The 22,080-nt window shown below is 43.1% G+C and overlaps 2 protein-coding genes across 2 annotated transcripts; one reads left to right on the top strand and one right to left on the bottom strand.

The window, feature by feature from the left end:
* Window positions 1-64: 64 nt before the first annotated feature.
* Window positions 65-14,284, bottom strand: mcm3l (MCM3 minichromosome maintenance deficient 3 (S. cerevisiae), like). The gene is made up of 17 exons (XM_063200974.1): window positions 14,094-14,284; window positions 13,780-13,892; window positions 12,897-13,105; window positions 11,649-11,779; window positions 10,914-11,152; window positions 8,375-8,483; window positions 7,688-7,841; window positions 7,093-7,224; window positions 6,397-6,605; window positions 5,001-5,175; window positions 4,245-4,371; window positions 3,599-3,749; window positions 2,426-2,566; window positions 2,077-2,171; window positions 1,673-1,761; window positions 1,362-1,437; window positions 65-766 (listed from the first exon to the last, which is right to left on the bottom strand). The coding sequence occupies exons 1-17, from the start codon at window positions 14,166-14,168 to the stop codon at window positions 565-567; spliced, it is 2,427 nt and encodes an 808-aa protein (XP_063057044.1). The 5' UTR covers window positions 14,169-14,284; the 3' UTR covers window positions 65-564.
* A 237-nt stretch (window positions 14,285-14,521) lies between these two features.
* On the top strand, window positions 14,522-20,425 carry si:ch211-191a24.4 (uncharacterized protein LOC100150331 homolog). The gene is made up of 5 exons (XM_063200123.1): window positions 14,522-15,118; window positions 15,539-15,665; window positions 16,079-16,209; window positions 19,186-19,340; window positions 19,904-20,425. Exons 2-5 carry the CDS (start codon window positions 15,541-15,543, stop codon window positions 20,360-20,362), a joined length of 870 nt encoding a protein of 289 aa, XP_063056193.1. The 5' UTR covers window positions 14,522-15,118; window positions 15,539-15,540; the 3' UTR covers window positions 20,363-20,425.
* Window positions 20,426-22,080: the final 1,655 nt, after the last annotated feature.

Genomic DNA, 22,080 nt, shown 5'->3' with positions numbered 1-22,080 from the left:
AGCCACACACGTATTACACATGTATTTATAAGTAGTAAATGGACAAAAATCAAGCTAATCCAGATCAGATGCAAAATAGAATTTATTGGACATATTTGCCTTTTCTTTCTTTCTTCGAAGTGCTTTTTTTCTTGAGTCCTGTAGACGTGTACATTCAATTCACAACAACATCCCATATGGTGCTCAGATCAGACAACGTCCTCAGACACCACAGCAAAGATGCAATATATTATTTCCTGGACAGGCATACACAAACAAACTGAGTTTGCCATTCAAGGGTCTTTTCTTCAGTTCTCAAGGCTTAAATTCATAGTAAATTCTCCGTAATCCTCTAGATTAGAAAGACCATGTCCACGTCCTCAGCGATCCTCTAGATTAGAAGACCATGTCCACGTCCTCAGCGATCCTCTAGATTAGAAAGACCACGTCCACGTCCTCAGCGATCCTCTAGATTAGAAAGTCCACGTCCACGTCCTCAGCGATCCTCTAGATTAGAAAGTCCACGTCCACATCCTCAGCGATCCTCTAGATTAGAAAGTCCACGTCCACGTCCTCAGCGATCCTCTAGATTAGAAAGACCACGTCCTCCGACACCATGACCTGGTTGTCGTCCTGCATGCGGTCCAGTAGCTGCTGAATCTCCCGCGGCTGGAAGGCGTCGTCGCTCTGGCCCTGGTTCACATGCGTCAGCAGCTCAGACACGGCGATGGACTGCGACCGCGTCGACTTGAAGGCCTTCAGCAGAGCCGCCTTGAACAACTTTAGTCTGAGTAAAAAGGAACACAAGAGGGCAATCAGAGATAGCAGACAGTATAGCGCGATACTTTTTTTTGAAAAAAGGTTGGCACACTCCTTTTGATTTTTCCTCTTTGAGTTCTTTTTTCTTCTCTTTTATTCATTCATTGGCATGATGCCGTTTCGACCTTGCATTCTTCCTCAGATTCCAGGAAGGTGCGAACGTTTAAAGAAAAAAAAAAAATTGCAACATGACAGCATAGCGAGATAGACCTCGACTGGAAGTTGCTATGGTTAAAAAGAGTCATTGCCAAATGCAATGTAACATAATATAGCTAAAGATAGGTCTTACGATTTTTTTTTTTTTAAAGCAACATGTTTCTTACAACCTTATAATACATGTGTACAATGCTGTTTTAGAGGTTACATGACCTTACATGATGGTGGAGATGGGCATCAAAATGGGAAAATGGCAAATCAGGAGGCACGGCCTGTCTTGGTGTATTTCGAATGGCAAGGCACTACCACATTTAACCAGTTGGGTGTGAAGATTAAAGCTTGCTCAATTAGGCATTGATTGGTGTAATTGAATCCTGCTCCAAAGAATGCATCAAAGCATACTGTACCTGTCCTGACTAACAGGAGTCTTTGTCTTCTGAGATGATGGTTGAGATGGGGGCTGAGACCTCTGACTAGCCTGGGCTGTGGACGAAACAATAGAGTATTAGAGTAGAGTAATTAATCAATCCTGAAGGAAATTAAGGTGTCCAGCAGCATACATAAATACACAAAAATATCATCTTCAATCATTCCTTGTGGGAAATGTAACATATGAACAACACATTTATGAGTATAGAATATGTCATTTGTATTATAAAATGTTATACTGCAGGTATATATACATATAATAAGTGTGTGATTGCAAAATAATACATACTCATTTCATCTTGAGAAAAGTCATAAGGGTCCGTTTCATCTCCTGCTTCAGTGCTGTCCAAATCATCTTTACCACCCCGTCCTCTCTTCCTGTAACGACAACCATGCAGCAGTCACCTTCGGCCTTGGCTCAAACAGTTAAGGCACTGTACAATTACCCCATGTTTTGGGTTGGTGGACACACACTCACTGACAGGTTAGGGTTAGGAATGAGTTTTGGCATAGGCACAGTTCGACAAATTTACAAACATGGCTGTCGTAGCCGTAGTAGCCTACAATAACCAAGAATGGCGTCACATCATGTGACTGCACTTGGAGTGGCATGTGCCATGCCTTCTCTCCTTATGGCTGAAGATTACACAGATTTTACCTTGGCACCATTACTGAAGATTACACAGATTTTACCTTGTACTCCTTTGGCTCTGGGTCTCCTGCGTCTCTTGAGATGCATCAACGTCCATTTCCTCATCCTGATGATGCTTCTTTGTCTTCTCCAAGACCTGCAATTGCAATCAAACATTGACGTGAAAACACACAGACACACACACACACACACACGGGAGTAAATAATACAGGTCTCTGACTGACTCCCATGTGTGTAGATTGAAGGTGAGTGTATAACTAGGTAATTTCCCCAGTCAGAGTCAGTATTGGCCTGAATAGAAGACGGTCCTGAAAATAAGACGACCCACCCCTTTTCATAGCACTATTTTTAGAACAAAAACTCTGTCTTATATTCGGGCCAATACAGTACCTTCTTAAAGTAGGCAAACTGCATAAGCTCCAGGGCCGCCTCTGCGTCGCTCAGTTCGATGGCTTTGCTCATGCGAGCCTTAGCGTGGGCTGTGGCCAACCGGATCATCGTCTCAAGTGCTCGCGCAGTCACAGGCATCGTCTTTAATCACAACACACCAGTCGAATCACACAGACACAGAGACAGACACAGAGGCGGACACACTCCTGCAAAACATTTTACTTGAATGTTAAACTTAACCTTCACCATATGTGCACCGTGTGTGTGTGTGTGTGTGTGTGTGTGTGTGTGTGTGTGTGTGTGTGTGTGTGTGTGTGTGTGTGTGTGTGTGTGTGTGTGTGTGTGTGTGTGTGTGTGTGTGTGTGTGTGTGTGTGTGTGTGTGTGTGTGCACATACATGTGGAGGAGAATAACTTTATTGATCCCAAAGGCAAATAAGGTGTCAATCAGCATATACATAAATAATACACAATGTTGTTCAGGTGTGTGTGTGTGTGTGTGTGTGTGTGTGTGTGTGTGTGTGTGTGTGTGTGTGTGTGTGTGTGTGTGTGTGTGTGTGTGTGTGTGTGTAAATGCCACCTATATCCTTAGGGCATTACAAACAAACACTTTAGTGTGTTACAAGACTCCTGTAAGCCAAATTTGGATTGTGTCATGATCAATGTATATCGGTCAGTGCAAATAAAGAAACTTAAGTGTGTGAGTGTCATAGCGTAAACTTGTGTATGTGTGCATGTAGACATGTGTTTATACAGTATGTGCATGCGTGTAGGCCTATACGCGTTAGGGCATTATGAACAGAAACACTTTTGTGTTGATTTGTACAAGATTCCTTTCAGCCAAAATGTGTATTGTACCATGATAAATGTATATCAGTTACTCAAAATAAAGAATCAGAAGAGAGAGTGTGTGTGTGTGCGTACGTATATGTGTGTATATAGTGTAAACGTGTGTATGTGTGCATGTAGGCATGTGTGCATACGTGCACAAGTGTGTAGGTCTATGTGTGTTTGTGTTAGTACCGACCCGTGCCGACTCCCGTTTGACCTGGTCATGGCTGTGTTGTTTGGAGTACTCCTCCGCTGTGTGTGTGTGTGTGTGTGTGTGTGTGTGTGTGTGTGTGTGTGCGCGCGCGTGCGTGTGTGTGTGTGTGTGTGCACGTGTGTGTACTGACCCGTGCAGACTCCTGGTTGACCTGGTCGTGGCTGCGTAGTTTGGAGTACTCCTCCGCTATGTAGTCAGAGGCCTCCTGCGTCAGCACCGGCTTCACCATCTTGGCTACGTGGATGTACTTGCGGATGAACTCCATGGTGACGATCTTCTCCCTAGAAGCACATACCATACACAGAGGGTCCAACTCAAACTAGTAGATCTAGATTCAAGACGTTTCTTGCCATGTCAACACAGTTGACAGTAATTTGTTGTGACGTGGCCTTGTGATGACATTGCAAGACATAATTGACAATAGCAGTTCTGTTCAAGATCTTGCAAAAGCACAATTCAAAAATGTCATTTTCTCATTTGAAATTTGGTTGTTGAATTGGGAAAAGCCCCTCAAAACTTGCTCTGTGTTGTCTGAAAGTGGGGAAGCTATATCGTTTTCTTTACAGAGGTGGGCCATCAGTGGGGCAGAAGGCCACAAGCACAAGGAGAGGATGGCAGGTACTAGACTAGAGGTACAGGCGCTACAGGCTCAGTAAGAAAAGAAGAAGAAAGTGTACTGAGAAAGGACACAATGCTACTCTGGGTGTTTGACTACATGTTATGGCGTGTAGGTAGCAGTGTACTGTACATCTGAGTGAGTGTTGGATAATAGATACCGTTTTTTGCGGTGGCCGTGGAGCAGGTTGTCCTTTTTCTCATAGATCTGCAATTCCTGTTCCGCTGTCTCGGTGATGTTGGGATCTTCGGTGGCAAAAACGTCCACTGTGCTTCCCAGGGGCATCGCTGTAGATGCAGACACGTGTAATACTTCAGCACCAAAGCTACGAATATATTACATTACATAACGGGGGCGACACGGCTCAGTGGGCTAGTGCACCGTACCATTACGTCTCATTTTCTGTCTCCTCCACCATCCTGTCTAAATAATAAAGGTGTATACAGTATTTTTTTAATACTTCAAAAGAAAGACGTTTACCGCACACTTGTTTGACTTTTTGCTCGCTTATTCAGAGCGCTCTGAATAAATGAGAAAGAAGTCAACCAAGTGTGTGTTAAACTTCTTTCTTTTGAAGTATTGAACACTTCTGCAATGACCAGCACCTAGAAGCTGTGCATGGATCTTTGAACTGTTACAGTATTTTCTGAAATTACATTAAGCTGAGGCTTTTATCCAATGCAACATAGAAAGGAGGACCTCTGTGGTGCCACCATCAGCGGGGCCGGGACTTTTAACCTCTATGGCCTGTACTAAGAAGGTCAACGGAGAAAACCAGGTTAAGTTAAGAGGTAAATCATCTAATAGAAGAGCCTAGAGTCCTCATTTTCCTCAGGCTCTTCTATTAGGTGATTTACCTTTTAACTTAACCTGGTTTACTCCTGAACTAGCTTCTTAGAATACCCCTCTGGCTCACCTGTTCCCTCGGGCTCTCCAGGTGTGCGGTAACGGTGCATCCGGAGTACGTGCTCCGAGATCTGCCGATCGCTGTCCGGGTCCATCTGATCCAGCACGATGAACAGCAGGTCGAATCGAGAGAGCAGAGAGTCCTGCAGACCAATGTTCTCCATAGGAGTTTTGTACTGGTCATACTGTGGACACACATGTGTATGTGCAACATTACATTACACTACACTGCACTGCACTTAACAGATGCCCTCCCCCAGACAACAAAGTAGCAAGGACTGTAACATTATGATGACTTAATAAACTGCTCAAGAAAAGAAACAGATACAGATGCATGTAATGTGTATAAGTACTGTATAAAGATCATGGACAATGGATCCCAGCTTGGGATCAATGAAAATCCAGTAGTTTTGGGTAGGGTACGCACATCCAAAAACACTTTTTGCAGATGCCAGACAAAAGTGTCAGACAGTTGAAGGAGGTAGAGGTCTGCACACTGCCAATGAGTTCCAAAAAGTAAACTTTATTACCAGTATTTAAAAGGCAACATTTCGATCACCCTGGATCTTATTGCCATCCATCAGTCACTGTCACGGAACCTGAACATCAGTCACATCATCTCAAAAGCCCACCAAAGATTATACTTCCTCAGACAGCTAAGGAAATTTGGAGTCAATCAGGCAAGCATGATGCATTTCGACTGAGCTACAATTGAAAGAGTCCTCACCTTCTCCATCCTGGTCTGGTATGGCAGAACCACCAGCCAGGATAAGCAACGACTGGAGAGATGGGAATGCAGGGCCTCTAAAATCATCAGTCACAGTCTTCCGACCTTAGCCTCACATTACAACACCAGAATAGCCAGGAAAGCCAAGAACATCATTTCTGACCCCACGCACCCAGCACACCATCTATTCACACTCCTTCCATCAGGGAAAAGATACAGCAGCATCCCATGCAACACCACGCGTTTTAGGGACAACACCTACCCACAAGCCATCCGCTACTTGAACTTGAACATGCACTAGCACTTTACAGCCACTCCAGTGCCTGGCCTTCTACCTCTGCCTACCTTGCACTATGTACTGTATTATGTCTTATTGCACTTTTCAATGTTTATTGTATGCGTAATTCCCTGTTTATTTATGCCCCCTCTCGTTTTCTTGTCTTTGTCTTAGCTTTATGTATTTGTGTTGTTAAATATACGAGCAAACCAAAGACATTCCTAGCAACTGTATGTTATACTGTTGATTTGGCTATAATGAACTTGAACTTGACTTGATTGGCAGTGTGCAGACCTACCTGCTTCAAACATCAATGAAAATCCACCCATCCATCCATCCAAAAAGTGATGCACCAGCACAAGAACACATTGAACATCCAGGTAAAGGCAGAGGCCATCTTACCCTGCCATAGACTGGGTTGGCTGCAGCCAATACGCTGCAGCGAGCGTTGAGCCGTGCCTGGATACCGGCCTTGGCGATGGTCACCCGGCCCTGCTCCATCACCTCGTGGATGGCTGTGCGGTCCATGTCAGACATCTTGTCGAACTCGTCGATGCACACCACCCCTCGGTCCGCCAGCACCATGGCGCCAGCCTCCAAACGCCGCTCGCCTGCAACGACCATGATGGAATGATGACAGAGAGGGGAGACAAAGGAATATAAAAAAGAAGGATGAAGGAGAGGAGAGGCAGAGGGAGAAATATAAAAAAAGGGAAAGTGGAGGTACCAGGATTCAATCAGTTTTATTCATCACATGCAGAGAATTACTAAAAGTGAAACATGCCAACCACAGCATCATCCAGGACACACTCAGCTGTATGATAATGACATAGCAGAGGACAAAAAAAAAGAATAGTAAAAAAGTGGAATAGACAATGCTAGTGTGTGCTGTGAGTTATTTCAACTCAGTCATCCTCAATGTTATGCATCTAACCCTGTCAAAGTACTTTACACTGAATGTGGATTTTTTAACGACAATAGCATACTGTATTTAGTCTACTTCATCCTTATGTAGTGTTGTCATCTGCAGTTACAGAAATCATAAATTAAATCTTTCAAATCAAGTCAAAATCTTGTGTGAGAAGGCTGGTGTTTTACCGGTCTCCTGATCAGTTGTGACAGCTGCGGTCAACCCCACTCCGGATGACCCTCGTCCAGTGGTGGGGATCGCCCTCGGCGCGGTGAACAGCACATAACGCAGAAGCTGTGACTTAGCAACCGACGGATCACCTAGCAACAAGAAGCAGGGACGTGTTATTCATGCCTTTTCAGGTGCAGTTCGTAGTCATCATGCTTTTCAAGTGAGGAATGCTAATTGATAAACAGCTGGGTAATTGAATGCAATACAAAAGGAATTAGAAGCAGCTTGTTGCAGCAGTACCAGCAGCAGCAAGGAAACAACTGTGCTGTTCAATACAATATCCATCAATTGCTACGTTTACATGACGTTTTTAATTTTAATAGTTCAGAATTAAATAGATCCATCAATTTTGCTTTGATCTTTCATTTCATTCTGAATTGTGGAGTGTTTACATGACATTTTCAAGGCATAATTAAGCTTTATTCAGGATTAAAGAAAGTTAATTCAGAATTAAAATAGTCATGTAAATGTAGCCATTATCCTGATAATTGCCATTAGCAGCACATAAAATTCTTAAAATCGAAGTTCAAGCTTGGACAAAGCATGGCCCACCAATGAGAAGGATGTTGATGTCTCCACGGATACGTGTGCCGTTCTCCAGGTTGGTCTCGTTGCCGCCCAGTAGCAGGCAGAGGATGGCCTTCTTGATGTACTCATGGCCATGGATACTGGGAGCCAGCGACCGGCTCAGGTGCTCAAACACATCCTGCATAAAAAGGATCCATAGAAAAAAAAATCCATACAAATTATAATGTAATTGACATGCATGTACGGACGCACGCACACACGCATGCGCGCACACACACACAATGTCATACTGACTATTTACTTTTAGTCTTCGTACAACCTAAACAATGTAAGGACATTTTACACCCAAAAGAACTCTATATAGCCTACTTTAAGTCCTCCTTCCTTTGGACAATTATACAGTACAACATTTTGCACAGAAATCCACAGAAATGAATTTGAAGACTTGTTCTTTGTACTTGTATTTGAAAGGCATTCTCTGTGGTCCAACAGTGCACCATATACTGCATCTGAGCATGTGGTTGAGTGAGTCTATTTTCTAACCGCTAGTCCATGGCTGGCTGGCATAAAGCAATACCATTCCATATTACTGCATTATAAGGCTGATAAAGGCATTTTGTTTGACATGTGGTCAGAAAGAATGTCTGAATAGGTCTGAAGATATCAGCTCACTTGTTACTACTACTGGACAGCAGAGGGTGCTGTTCTCACCTTGGAGTGAACTTTACAGAACTTCTTGATTTTGCTGACGTCATCTGCAGAGAAGGTGGGAACGATCTCCTTACTCATCAGCTTTATGTTGTTCACCAGGAGAATAGTTCTGGAAATGATAAAAACACAAAAGACTTTCCTCTTAATCCTGTAAACTCTAACCTGAAAGTGCCAGAGATGAAGGCTCCCTGGTATCGGTAGACCCCCACCAGAGGCACAAGGTTGCATCATGACAAAGCCAGCAAGTTACATAACATCTCTAAAAAGTATAAATAACTCTCATGAACGTTTCTAATTTGCAAATTTGCCAGAGTAGGTATTGCAACTACGCTGATCATTAAAACTGTGCTGCCCATTTCCAAATTTAATCTTTTCATGAATAAACTAATAATAAACCTTGTAGAAATTCAAAATGTCGGACCATGGAGAAGATCCCATTTTTCATGTATGAAGTGTGATTTTCCCAACCATAATGAATACTTAGAATTTGATGGTGGTGGTAGTCCTAAGTACACTGTGTGCAGAATTATTAGGCAAACAAGTTTTTTGACAATATCGTCCGTTTTATGCATATTGTCCGCCACCACCCTTTATGGACATGAACACCTATTGGATTTAAGCATTCCAGGTCATGCATATTGGTATAATAAGAGACGGTGTGATCGAAGGAGCCCAATACCCAATATCAGGGCAAAATTAGTGCGCATAATTATTAGGCAACTTTGTTTTCCTCTGGGAAAATGAGCCACGAAAGAGATCTAACAAACTCTGTAAAGACTATAAACAATTTTGAAGTCTTCTAGAGGGGTGTGGCTGTCTTGAAATATTGGTCACATCCATCTAATGCACCGTTACAAGCCATCAGTGTCACATGACATGTGCTCGCAAAGTAACTGCCAGATTGAGAAGAATTGAAGATGAAACTACCACAAAACTATTACCCTGCAGTGCTGTTATATTCCAGAACTGAAACCTACATCGAGTGTCCACAAGAACATTGTATTCAGCACTCAGAGACATGGCCAAGGTAAAACAGGCTGAAACCTGAAGACCACTCAACAAGAAACTTAAGTCAAGACTGGGTCATGAAATGTCTTTAGACAGTTTTTTCAATGGTTTTATGAACTAGTGAAAGTGACTGTTAATGGACCAGGTTGATGAGCCTATGGCTAGATCAGTAATGTGCACACTCAGATCAGTTCCTGAGTTCCACTCTAATACCACCAGATTACTGCATAAATATCATTGTCTTCGTAGAATATGCAATTTTCTCCCTCTAAAAGATCCAGCCATGGGTTCATCCACCCTGTCTGTCAAGAGTCACTATCCCAAGTCCATAATACCTTTGAAAACTCTGTCCCCAGGTATTTTTGACCCAGTCTTGACTTCATTAACTTGTTGAATGGTTGTCTGGTGTCATCCCTTCTTACCTTGGCCATGTCTCTGAGCACTCAATACCCTGTTCTTCTGGACACTCAGTGTTGGTTTCTGTCCTGGAATATGATAGGACCGCAGGGTAATACATTTTTTGTAGTTTCACGTTAAATTCTTCTCAATGTTTGGCAGTGACTTTTCTCAAGAGACTGATGACTTTGTAACGGTGCATCTGATGGTTCTGTGCGAACGTGACCAACATCTTGCTAATTTCAAGACAGCCACATCCCTCTAGAACACTTCAAGATTATTTATAGACATTTCAGAGTTTGTTAGATCTATTTTGTGGCCCATTTTCTCAGAAGAAAACAAATATGCCTAATAATTATGCACACCTGATATAAGGTGTTGGGCACCTTCGACCACACCCCCATCTTATTATACAAATATGCATGACCTGGAATGCTTAAATCCAATAGGTTTTTATGTTCATATAGATTGCTGTTGGAAAATATGCATAAAAAAGACAATATGGTCAAAAAACATGTTTGCCTAATAATTCTGCACACAGTGTATTTGTGGAAAAGGTAACATTTCTAAATGGGCAGCTTGAACTCTGGAAATAAACTGCTAAAAATATTCCACAGTGCACCTTTAAATAGTGAAACAATAACAAGTCTAGTGCATGAACTCTAACCTGAAAGTGCCAGGGGTAAAGCCTCCCTGCTTGGTGGGTAGGCAGCGGTAGACCCCACCAGCGGCACAAGGTTGCACCATGCCAAAGCCAATAAGTTGCATAGTATCTCTTTAAAAAATAATACACACAGAGATTCTGTCATATTCCCTCACATATGGCATCATTAGACTCGCCTGTACAAGCTCTGGACCCAGTGTCTGGGCGAGGAGTACAAGACTTATTCCTCTACAGATCGACCTTGAACAGTAAAAAAAAATCTCTTTAACCCGTGAACTCTGACCTGAAGGTGCCGGAGGTGAAGCCTCCCTGATTGGCAGGCAGGCAGCGGTAGACCCCCCCCACCAGCACAAGGATGCATCATGACAAAGCCAGTACGTTATATAGTCTCTCTTTAAAAAGAGACAGACAGACACAGACATACCGTACTCTTTAACCCATGCAACAATGTTCCCAATGTTCCCATGTTACCTGAATGTCCCGGAGGTGAAGCCTCCCTGCTTGGCAGGCAGGCAGCGGTAGACCCCCACCAGCTGCACGCGGTCGCCCGGCTTCACCTTGTCCACCAGGTCGTCGTTGGCGATGATGTCCACGGAGCGCGGCAGCTGCCCCGCCGGGGCCTTCTCCGGCATCTCCTGCACCGTCAGCGTCTGGTGGTCCTTGTAGCGGCACAGGCCAAACTCCGTCTCCAGAGGGTTGTTCTCTTCATCCTTCACACGTGCAGACAAGACAAAGACAGAGAGAGACAGAGAGAGAGAGAGAGAGAGAGAGAGAGAGAGAGAGAGACAGAGAGACAGAGAGACAGAGAGACAGAGAGACAGAGAGACAGAGAGAGAGAGAGACACAGAGAGAGAGACACACAGAGACAGACAGACAGACAGACAGACAGAGAGAGAGACACAGAGAGAGAGACACACAGAGAATGTCATACAGAGAGACACTGACACACAGACAGACTTCATTACATTGCTAATTTGTACCAAAAATATGCAAACAGTACTGACATTTCCTAAATGCATTTTATGTCCTTGTATTATGAAAGCACCCTCTATATTTGCAGCACTCACACGCAGCCACACACACGCACACTTTTACCCCCAAAAAGGGTATGATTGTTTATGATATCCCAGTGAGGTACTATGATATATTTGCCTTAGTAGACAAATGTCATCCGTCCATAAACCTGATTTTTAAAATGTATTTCACCTTGGTGGGATAGATGGAGCTGGAGGGGAAGGCGTCAAGGGAAGTGAGGTCGGTGTACTTCCTCTCTAACGTTTTCTTGGTAGCGGGACAGTAGTGGACACTGCGCATAATCTTCGGCCTGACGAGAGAACCTGACACAGAGACACACAGACAGACACACAGACAGACAGTGTTCATTTCACTCAAATGCATCTGCATCATCAAATATTATCTCAAAAGTTATGCAGCATCAGAAGCAGCATCTTACACCACATCAAATACTTTTAGGATGATCTGGAGAATGTTAAGACATTTTTTACAACATACAACCAAGAGACAAGACAATGTGTGTGTGTGGGAACTTTATTGTATCCAACGTTAGTGACCCAGAGGTTCCATTCCGACACCCCTGGCCAAAGAAGGAGTGCAAGACTTCTACACAAAATAACAATTTGTAACAAAACCATGCCCCCATTTCATTGGCTCACATCTTGGAAGGAGCTGAAAGAAAAAAAATGTGTCACCAGGTACTGACAACTCACTGCACATTGAAAATGGCTGACCTCATCTTGAGTCTGCCAACGCGCTGCTTGAATGAAATGAGCTTAAATAGTTTGCAACTGAGTGCACCACCTCACAGATGTCTCCCTCTCAATGCCCCCCAAGGGCACCCTAAAAGCCCCATGGGGGCTGTAGAGCCCCTGTTAAGAAAGACTATTAGATTAATGAACCTTCAAATGGGAGAGCTGCCATTTATTACTGGAGATAGCTTCACTGGTCTACTTCCTAAACCAGTGTTTCTCAACCTTTTTTAAGGCGAGGCACCCTTTCAATTCATGAAAAATTTCAAGGCACCCCAAACCAACAAGCCGTAACATGGCATTGCATCCCAAACCACACAAGCTTAGAAAAGAAACACATTTGGAAACGTCACATGACCTACGTTCGAAGTTGCAGCTGACTGGGGTGACCTATATTTACTTTATTGTGCGTAAATGGCAGATGAAAGATTCCACTGACTAGCATTAACTTATCAATTTAGACAAATATGTATTATATTACATCATTTTATTTATCAGCCATGTTTCCGCGGAACTCCTGAAGGGGGCCCGCAGCACCCCAAGGTGCCCTGGCACCCCTGTTGAGAAACATTGTCCTAAACCACCAACTACCTGGTCCCTTGGGACACTCAAGAAAGTGGTAATGGGTTAGCTAGTTAATTATAAACCATACGCATGGTGAAGGTTACGCAAAAAAGTAAGTTCTTACACTTGGTGACAATGCCTTCCACACACACAAGGCTGCCTAGGAAACGAGCGCTGAGGGAGCGCGGGGTCACATGTTTGTTGCCGAAGCTTCCTTGGAAACCCACATGGAACTCCTCGAACTGTTTGGAAAACGTGGCATCTACAGAGGAAACCAGGTCCTTCAGCGCACGCTGGAATGCTCCCAGCTCTGAGAAGCCATTATTCAGCAACCTGGGAATGGGGGTTGAATATTGAAGAAAAAAAACCATTGCAGATGACAGATTCAACATGAACACAAGTATTATCTGCACATGCATGAGAAATGGAGGGAATAGAGGGGGGTAGAATATTGAAGAGAAAAAACACATTGAGAGAGGGGGAGAGGGATACAGGTGCATGACAAATGGAGGGAATAGAAGGGGTGAGGTGTTGGAGAGTAGAATATTGAAGGAAATCGCACATTGCAGATGACGGATTCAACATGAACACAGGTATTATCTCTGTACATGTATGAGAAATGGAGGGAATAGACGGGGTAGAATATTGAAGACAAACAAAGACATTGTACTGTAGATGACCGAATCAACATGTGCGCAAAGGTATTATCGCTGTACATGCCTACTAGGTTTGAGTGCATATGGATACTCTCAAAGTAGTGTGTTGAAGGTTAAGATTGTGCACATCCCAGGAAAAGGTGCAGGACAGCTGACTATAATTTTAGAGTGAGGAGTCCGCACACTTTAAATCCTTTTTTCTTGATTTTCTTTAATTATGAAGACAACAGTAGAAAACGTCATCCTATCCTGCCAGGGAATAAAAAAAATAAAAAAAAGAATAAGGGGATTTTAAATGTGCGGACTTCTCAAAGTAGTGTGCCCTTTTAATAAGTTTGATGAAAAACTCACTCCCTGGCTCGTTTCTCATTCTTGCGCCGCAGGTCATTTATGTTGACTACAAGTCTGCATTGGCCCTCAGATATCATGCTGCGCACCTTCTCGTGGTACACTCCTTGGTCTTGCTGTGGAGAGCAAATAAAACACATTATTTAGGGCAAACATTACACATTCATCTTCATAGTCATGGGCCCCATTATTAAACAAGGCTGAGAAGTTACAAATTATTTGGAATTTAGGACTGTGATTACTCCAATTAGTACATAATACAAAAGAAAAAGTGAAATTTAACACGAAACTGGCATAAAACAAGCCTCATCTCGTACATCATCATCCAAGAAGTCCAGGTACTCTCTCTGTGCTTCACGAAGTTCAAGATCCTCAAAGCCACCACCATCCATTTTCTAAAGACTGTTGCTCAGCAATGGTATTGTTTGTGATTTCCTTACACCAGTGTGTGTTTTCTTGAAATGTAGCCTAATGTAGACCAACTACCAGTACAAGCTGCCTGTTTGACGTCAAGTAAATGACAAACCAAAAGCATCATGACTTCTAACACCACTTTTAAGCCCACCCCTACAAGTGCACCAGGATATCAATTAAGCAGCTTAATTAATCAATTAAGCAATTAACTGTATCCCCCTCTACATTGGCAGAGAGCTGGCACAGGCAAAGACGAGGGCCATCATACCAGACTGTTTCACAGACAACTTAACAAGTTTTATTTTATTCATTATTTTTTGTGCAAAAGAAGAAGAAGACCATGAAGGAGGAGTCGTAATTTGGTGTGTAACATTTACAGACAGAAGAACTGCTTGTCTAGCTATGCCAGCAAGCAAGTCTGTTGGCAGGACTGGAACAAGGGCGTATGTCTGATATATAGTGGGTTACATTCTGCAAGGGTTGCCCTGAACCGGTGCCAACCAGCTCGCATTTAAACTGCCACATTCCTCGAGCCACGGAATGGATGCCCCGCTGGCTAGCAGAAGAACACCCGAGGGGGGAAAAAACACCGAGGAGGTCCTCCTCCCGCGCACAGAGTCAGCGACGACAGACAAAGCCCCCAATTCACGCCTCCACCTTGCACTACCCACTGGCCGGGACAGAGGGATCTTCTACTCTCGATAACGAGGGTCTCTGTCCCGAAACAACAATATTCTCTCAACTTTACTGCTGTAGCCAAGCAACCTGCGCGCGCCTCTTCTCTACGACGCACCTGGGTTCCGCCTAATCTCCAGGGTGGGGCCCGCTGCGCAACAGGTAATCGCGAGACCACAGTCAGTGGATATGCGGAAATAATAAAGCACGCGTAAAGATCAACATTCTGCAATCAATGTCCACCGAGATAAGGGTAAGTGATTCTGTACCTTTTCCCTGCCTGGGCCAAATGTTTACATAGTTGGCGGTTGGGCAAATAGGTTATCCAAATTTCCTTTTGGTTGAAAGGCTTCTGGCATGGTTTCACCTATGGCATGTTGACGTCTTGACCTAGGCCTACTTGTTTTCTCAAGACGGACATACTGAATTGAAGATTATGTAATTCTATTAACTTTGCAAACATGCCCGGAAGAAGTTGAAATTATCCTGTTTTTGTTGTTCCAATTCTGTTTTTGTTTCTCCTGTTAAGAAATTGTATTTGTAATGCAAACGGATTGACAAACGCATGACAAGCTGCTGGCTGAGCTTATGACAGGGACGAGAGAGAGGACGCCGTAGTTTCGGTTACGTCAGTAAACGAAAACATATTTGTTTCTCCTCGATGAATGAACAGATATGAGCCACCCACCTAGGAATTATCACGGGCACAGGGACCAACGCGGTGGAAGAGAGCCCAGAGACCACCGAGAGGGGAATGCAAGGCGGGACTACTATGAAGACAGACCGCCACCAAGCGACAGGTGCTTTATTGAGCATCATCTATCGTGATAGACATATGATTATCATTCTGTGATTATTCATTATTGACAGAAATTAAAGTTACGGGCTGTCCATAACAGGTTGTCCATAATAAATGATGCGCCATTCATGTTCAACTTGGGCTACTAATCATGTTTTGAACTCTCCAATCTCAGTTTCTTTCTTTTTTGAAAACATTGTTTTTGTTATTATTGAAATTATTTCACTGTCTAGTTTACCATCATTGTCCTATTTACCTGACTCATTTGTCTTGCACCTATCCCCCGGCTCATAGCTTGTAAATAACACCCTGTGTCTCTTTTTTGCATGAAGTCATGAAGTTTCTTGATATTCCCCAATGTGCAATGTGTCATTTTTCCTCTCCTGAAAGTATTTTTCTTTTTCATTACTTCAGTGCATCAAGCCAACCTCCCTACTACCCCAACGCAGAACCGGCTCCAAGACAGAGAGAAAGGCAGAGACAGAGGCCTGCCCCCCAAGAGGACAGCAATGTGTCCAAGTGCACCAACATATGCTCACGGAGAGGTAAGACTCTTACTGTAAGAGTCAAGTCGGTTTTATTGTCAATTTCTTTACATGCACTGGTCATACAAAGAATTGAAATTACGTTTCTTACTTTCCAGTGCAGACATAGACATAGACTTTAGGTGTGGACATGGACAATTAGACATAGACAGTACACATGCATTACACCTAGAGTGCATATACAATACCCTTACAGACATATAAAGTGCAAGGCTGGGCAACAGCAGACATACATAGAACATGTATTAAGAAGAGGTATTGTTGTGCATTTTCAGTTATGTCCTATTGTGATGATTCTGACATAGTAGCATTGTGAAATAATAATAAATATAAAGTAAGCAATTGTAATGTGCAATATTTACAACCAGCTGGTAGCTAGTTTTCCAGTACAGTCATTCAGAAAAGTTCACGCATATAGTTCACAGAAAATCACAGCTCTCACTTGGACAGTAGTCTACTGTTCATAAGGGCATTTTGGACATGCTGACACAATAAGTGACTGACTGAGTAGCACTTGGAAAGCTGGTGACCCTTGTAGATGTGGGTGAGGTACTTTGAAGTCAGGCGGTCAGGCAGGTAGGTCTATTGTACAAACTGTTTAAATGCAGTACATAGTAGCTGAAGCTGAGGAATGAAGTTAGGCCTTTTCTCTCTAATAAAAGGGTGGCATTGAAATCAGGGCCATTCCTCCAACTGCTTAAAAACAAATCGCTATCAGATGTTTTAATACAGAAGCAGTAGAGCAGGGATGTCAAACTCAGGCCCGGGGGCCAAATTTGGCCCGCGAAGCCATTTCAGTCGGCCCGCGAGATCACTTCAAATGTCTATTACAGTTGGCCCACATACACCATTAATGTATAGCGTAACGTGACTTGAACATGAAATTTGCTGTGTCACAGGATGTGCAGACACATTTGAACTAACAAATATGATGGGAAAGAGTGTATGTGAAATGAGTATGAAGTGCATGCATTCACAATCTTAGTCCATTTTTTTTAAATAATTGTTGAGTTTGGCCCACAACTTCGTTCCAGATTTTTATTTTGGCCCTCAGTCAATTTGAATTTGACACCCCTGCAGTAGAGTAACATGTTTTGTTGTGGTCAAAGTGCAAAAGTATTTATCCCCCAGTCAGTCATAAGACTCTGTTTTGTGCATTAGAATGAGTTTCACTTAATTTGTGAGGCTATCCTCTTATTTCTACACCTGGGCCCTCCTCCGATGGCCTGTCCTGTCAAACTGGTTTCACGGCTGCTGGGGTTTCCCACACCAACCTAATGGCACAGTAATGGCTGTGTATTATCAAATGCTCACTGGCTGAGCTGTGAGGAAGCGCGAACACTCAGTGTTATTCCCCATAACACAATGCTGCCCCATTGTTGCTGTTGGCGCGACGAGTGGCCAATGTGTTCTGCAAGTGTGAAAGGCCTTTTGCTTTCTGGATGCTGAGATCACTCAAGTGAACGCATCGACAACAGCGCCTGCAGACAAGCAAAAATGCTGTCAGAAGATTTATATCGGAGAAGAGTTGGTCAGACACTCCCTGGTGTACTATATAGGGATGTTTTTGCCACTTCAGTCTTTAAGCATTTCTATTTTTGAAAAAAGTTGTGTTGGTACTGGATGTTTTAAACATGAATGTGTTTACAGTACGTATAAGGGATACACATTTGATTTCGCCAACATTATTTGCACATAATATATTTCCAAAGAAAATTCACCATGTCTCACATGTGAACTCTCACATCACAATGTAGGAATTTCTCAGGAGGAGAGTAGCCTTCAAGAGATTTTCCCATTCATGTTTCTTGAAAGGAACATTTAATAGAATATAGCAATAAGAATATGACTGAATTCTAATGCGCAAACCCTGATTTTGAATAGAGTGAGGTCCTTTCTCTTGTGTCTTGTCATTGGCCTCATCACTGCTCCACTGTTTCCTTATTGCAGATGTGTATATGCCTTACGTTTCATGTCATGAGCATGTTGGTAAATAATTAGTCATGTCTCTGTGCAGCAGAGGGCATCAAATACCAACTTTGGTAACCTAGGGAGTATATGTAGGTCACTATGCCCTGTCTTTTCACACACACACACACACACACACACACACACACACACACACGCGCGTACACAGATTATAAACTTCTTTTATGATACTTGTTGGTCAGAAATTTACTGTATGGTCATATTTCGACTGACTCAGGCTGTTCTCAACTCAGGAACATGCGTGTCTTTAAGCGAAAGAGCAAGTCGAAGTGTTTTTTTTTTTTTTCATAAATATAACCGCTGAGGAAAATCTTATCGAAATACCTGAGGTGAGGTCCCTTTGTGGTCCATGGTACAATATGTATTTAATGATATTGTATGGCTAAATGTCATATGTACCACTGATACAATTACTTCCTAGCTACTATATCCAGAAGCTCAGAGGTGTATGAATTGGGGTAAGCCAGACAAATCACTAAGTGGGGTGTGATGGGTGATTACAGTGCATTACACCTGTTATACTGAGCACCCTTCAGTTTCGTGTTTGCATGTGTTGAACCTGCGATGCACTCAGTGCTCAAATCACAGTCATGGTGTCAGGTATTGTACAGTCGGGCATAGTTACTATTTCTTTGTGTGATATTGACTGAAAATGGCATGCAGATCAGGCATGCAGTTATGTCCTGCTTTCTGCTCTGTGATATTCACATTAATTGTGTGTGTTTTTTCTACAAGGTTTTATGTTGATATATAAGCTAGCATTTACCTGAACCTACTCCAAACAATATTGAAATATTCTCCTCCGTATGCTATTATATGCTTAATAGTGTTTTAGGGTGCAGAAAAACATGAAGTAATTTGATCTCCCTCCTTTATTGCCCCCACTGGTATAGATTTTGACCGCTTGGCCCTTAGTTAAGCCATTCTACTGTATGTTTTCCATGCACCCATATGCTGTACATGTAAAGGGCGTCTGTTTCGTTGCAGGTATCGTGCTGATCTGCGCCGTGCTGACCAACGCGCTGGTGCTGGTGTGCATCGTGGCGGCGCACCTCTCCATGTCCGGCATGTCCTCCGCCGGCATGTCAGGCGGCTTCAACATCAACGCCCAGATCCCTTTTCAGGGCACCGAGCTGCAGCAGGTACGGACTACAGCACCAGAGATCCACGTCCTGGGAAACTACACACACACACACACACACACACACACACATGCACAGGGGTGTCATTCAGGGGGGTAAAGTGTGACTGAGTTACCAGGGCCCCAGGTATACAGTTCGATTTATGTAGATATATGGCTGGATTGGTCCATTGGAGCTGAATGTACATAGGGCCCACAATTTGCTGCTATGCCCCTGCACATACCCACACACACACACACACACACACACACCTACACATACCCAGTGATGGGGAAGTTACTTTTTAAAAGTAGTGTGTGCTCGTTACTCGTTACGCTCTCAAAAAGGTAGTGCCTTACTCTACCTCTGATGGAAAGTAACTTTTTGCGTTAGTCGTTACTTTTGCGTTATATTTGGATGGATCTCCAGGATAAAAAAAAAAATCTCTCCACTATTTCTTTCTCCTGAAGCTTTTGATTCTTGTGATGATTTTTTTGTGATTTTCTCTCTGCCTCTCTCACATGTCTTCTGTCTCCTCTCTCCTCTCGTCTCCTCTCTCCTGGCGTCTCCTCTCACCTGGTCAGGTGCGGGACCTGGACATGCAGTTCAGCCAGATGCGCGCCCCGGGCGTCTACGGCGGAGTGGCCTTCAGCCTCACCATGGGCGTCATCTCCTTGCTATTCGTCGTGTCGGGCACAAAGCCCGCCTACCTGCTCTCTAGGAAGCTGCTGGTTGGCCAGTTTGTGTTCCAGCTGGTGGGGGGCATTGGCTACGTGGTGGCCGTGGGGCTGTACCTGCACTTCGTCATCAGCGTCAACGCGACGGACGTGTGCCAGAGGCGGGAGCGTCTGTACGCAGGGAGGGGGTACACCTGGATGAACTGCGACGTGGGGGGAGGGGACGCGGCCGTGGCCCTGTTCGGACTCATCACGGCTCTGCTATACGCTGCGGGGACCTACTTCACTTTCGTCACCATACGCAACGTGGCACACTACCACAAGCAAGCGCACCACTCGCACAGAGAAAGAGACTCAAACCTCTAACACAGTGGCGTATTAATTAAGGCAATAACTGTACATGTCCAAATAGAGTAAATAAAGTCTGCAACACTGCTTGTCTTCTGTGGTGACTTTAATAACAAGAGCGCAACGTTTCGACCCTCAGTTCTTCATCAGGCCAAGTCTGATGAAGTCACTTTGCCTGATGAAGACATGAGGGTCGAAACGTTGTGCTCTTGTTATTAAAGCCGACACAGAAGACAAGCAGTGTGACTTTATTCAATCTATTTGGATTTATGCTTTTATTGTCCTGCACCTGAGCCATTGGGTAGAATGTGCACACAGCTACTCCTTTTGAACAGTGACTGTACATGTGGTTGGCTAATCATCCCACCGCCACAAGTAGGTGCACAGAGACTAACACCTTTAAAACAGTGCCGTATTATGGGAAAGACTACATTCTGTTGTCATTACTGTTGGCTAATCGTCCCATTAATGCAAGCACACATTAAAGACTCACATCTTTAACACAGTGTCTTGTTAAGGAAATACCAATGACTGTAGATGTGATTACATACTGTAATAGGTAAGCCAATCGTCCATTAATATACAGTGTATGGGTTGCAATTATAGAGTTATGTGGTTTAAACACTAAACATGCGTACATACATGCATACATGCATGTGTTAGAAAAAACAATTGCAAAGATTATTTTTTTACATTTTCTTAATGGTGGCAGAAATGTTTGTCGTTCTAGTGAAACTATTTGTGTTGATTTTTGTAATGTAATAATATTTTTGATGAACTTGCCGTCTTTATTCTGTAGACTGTGAATATTTGGGTTTTTATCTGGAGGGTGGAGTCCAACTTTTTGTCCAGATTTTTTTTCTGTGGTTGTGTTTTGTAAATAAATTGCTGGATTTTTACATTACCAACCCATTGCTGTAGTAGTATGTATGTGTGTGTTCATAATTCATCTGAATGCATATACAACTCCTGTTAGATATAACTTAACAGTGCCCTACCCAAGTTCAGAGTTGCATAAAGGTGAATAGCTGACTAGTTGTCTCTGTGTTCATTGCATTACTTTTGTCCTGATATGTTAAGTTTTTTCTCAGTGTATTTTCATGCAGATTTAATAACATTCCTTCTGTAAACTCGTATGTTGTTTATGTTTAAGTCATTGTAGTAAATTAATACTTTTGAGGTTTAATGATGAGGTGAGGTAATACAGTAGTCTCACTGTCTTCCTCTGACTGAGAGTGTAATTTCAGTGTATCACCTTTAGGTGGCACTGTCATACTCCTGCCCATAACAGATGCATAGCGCGGTGTTGTGGTGTTGAGTTTGACAGCACAGCAGACTTTAGTTTTGTTACAGAAATAATACACAATATTTCTCGTACCAAACAGTCTAGACAAGGGTTAAAATAGACCATTCACAAAGAATTTGGTCAGACTTTCTTTTAATAGAAGAAATTAGACCAACAGTATATTCTATTAAAAAAATGTATAAATAGATAATTTTAATAAACGCTATTCCACTCATGGATAACCTATATATGCTCATACGTAGCTTTATTGATGATGTATGTACAACTAATGTATGTACAACTAATAATACTACTAATAATACAAGCTTTATTTTCTTTCCTAATAAACACACACTCAGGGTACAACTCATACTAGTACCTCCTGTCCTGTCCTTTAGCTTGAAGCCTCTTGCCTTGGTGTTGCTCTGCATCTGTGGGGAAGACCACAAAC

Source organism: Engraulis encrasicolus, chromosome 6, assembly GCF_034702125.1.
Source record: "Engraulis encrasicolus isolate BLACKSEA-1 chromosome 6, IST_EnEncr_1.0, whole genome shotgun sequence".
NCBI classification, from domain to species: Eukaryota; Metazoa; Chordata; class Actinopteri; order Clupeiformes; family Engraulidae; genus Engraulis; species Engraulis encrasicolus.
This window is presented reverse-complemented; position numbering and strand designations above follow the sequence as displayed.

Coding starts and splice junctions, on each gene's coding strand:
- mcm3l (XM_063200974.1), bottom strand. CDS start 14,168: ATGGATGGTGGTGGCTTTGAGGATCTTGAACTTCGTGAAGCACAGAGA. Junction 7,225..7,687: donor CATCAACATCCTTCTCATTG/GTGGGCCATGCT, acceptor TCTTGTTGCTAG/GTGATCCGTCGGTTGCTAAG. Junction 2,567..3,598: donor TCAACCAGGAGTCTGCACGG/GTCAGTACACAC, acceptor TTGTGATTAAAG/ACGATGCCTGTGACTGCGCG.
- si:ch211-191a24.4 (XM_063200123.1), top strand. CDS start 15,541: ATGAGCCACCCACCTAGGAATTATCACGGGCACAGGGACCAACGCGGT. Junction 15,666..16,078: donor AGACCGCCACCAAGCGACAG/GTGCTTTATTGA, acceptor TCATTACTTCAG/TGCATCAAGCCAACCTCCCT. Junction 16,210..19,185: donor CAACATATGCTCACGGAGAG/GTAAGACTCTTA, acceptor GTTTCGTTGCAG/GTATCGTGCTGATCTGCGCC.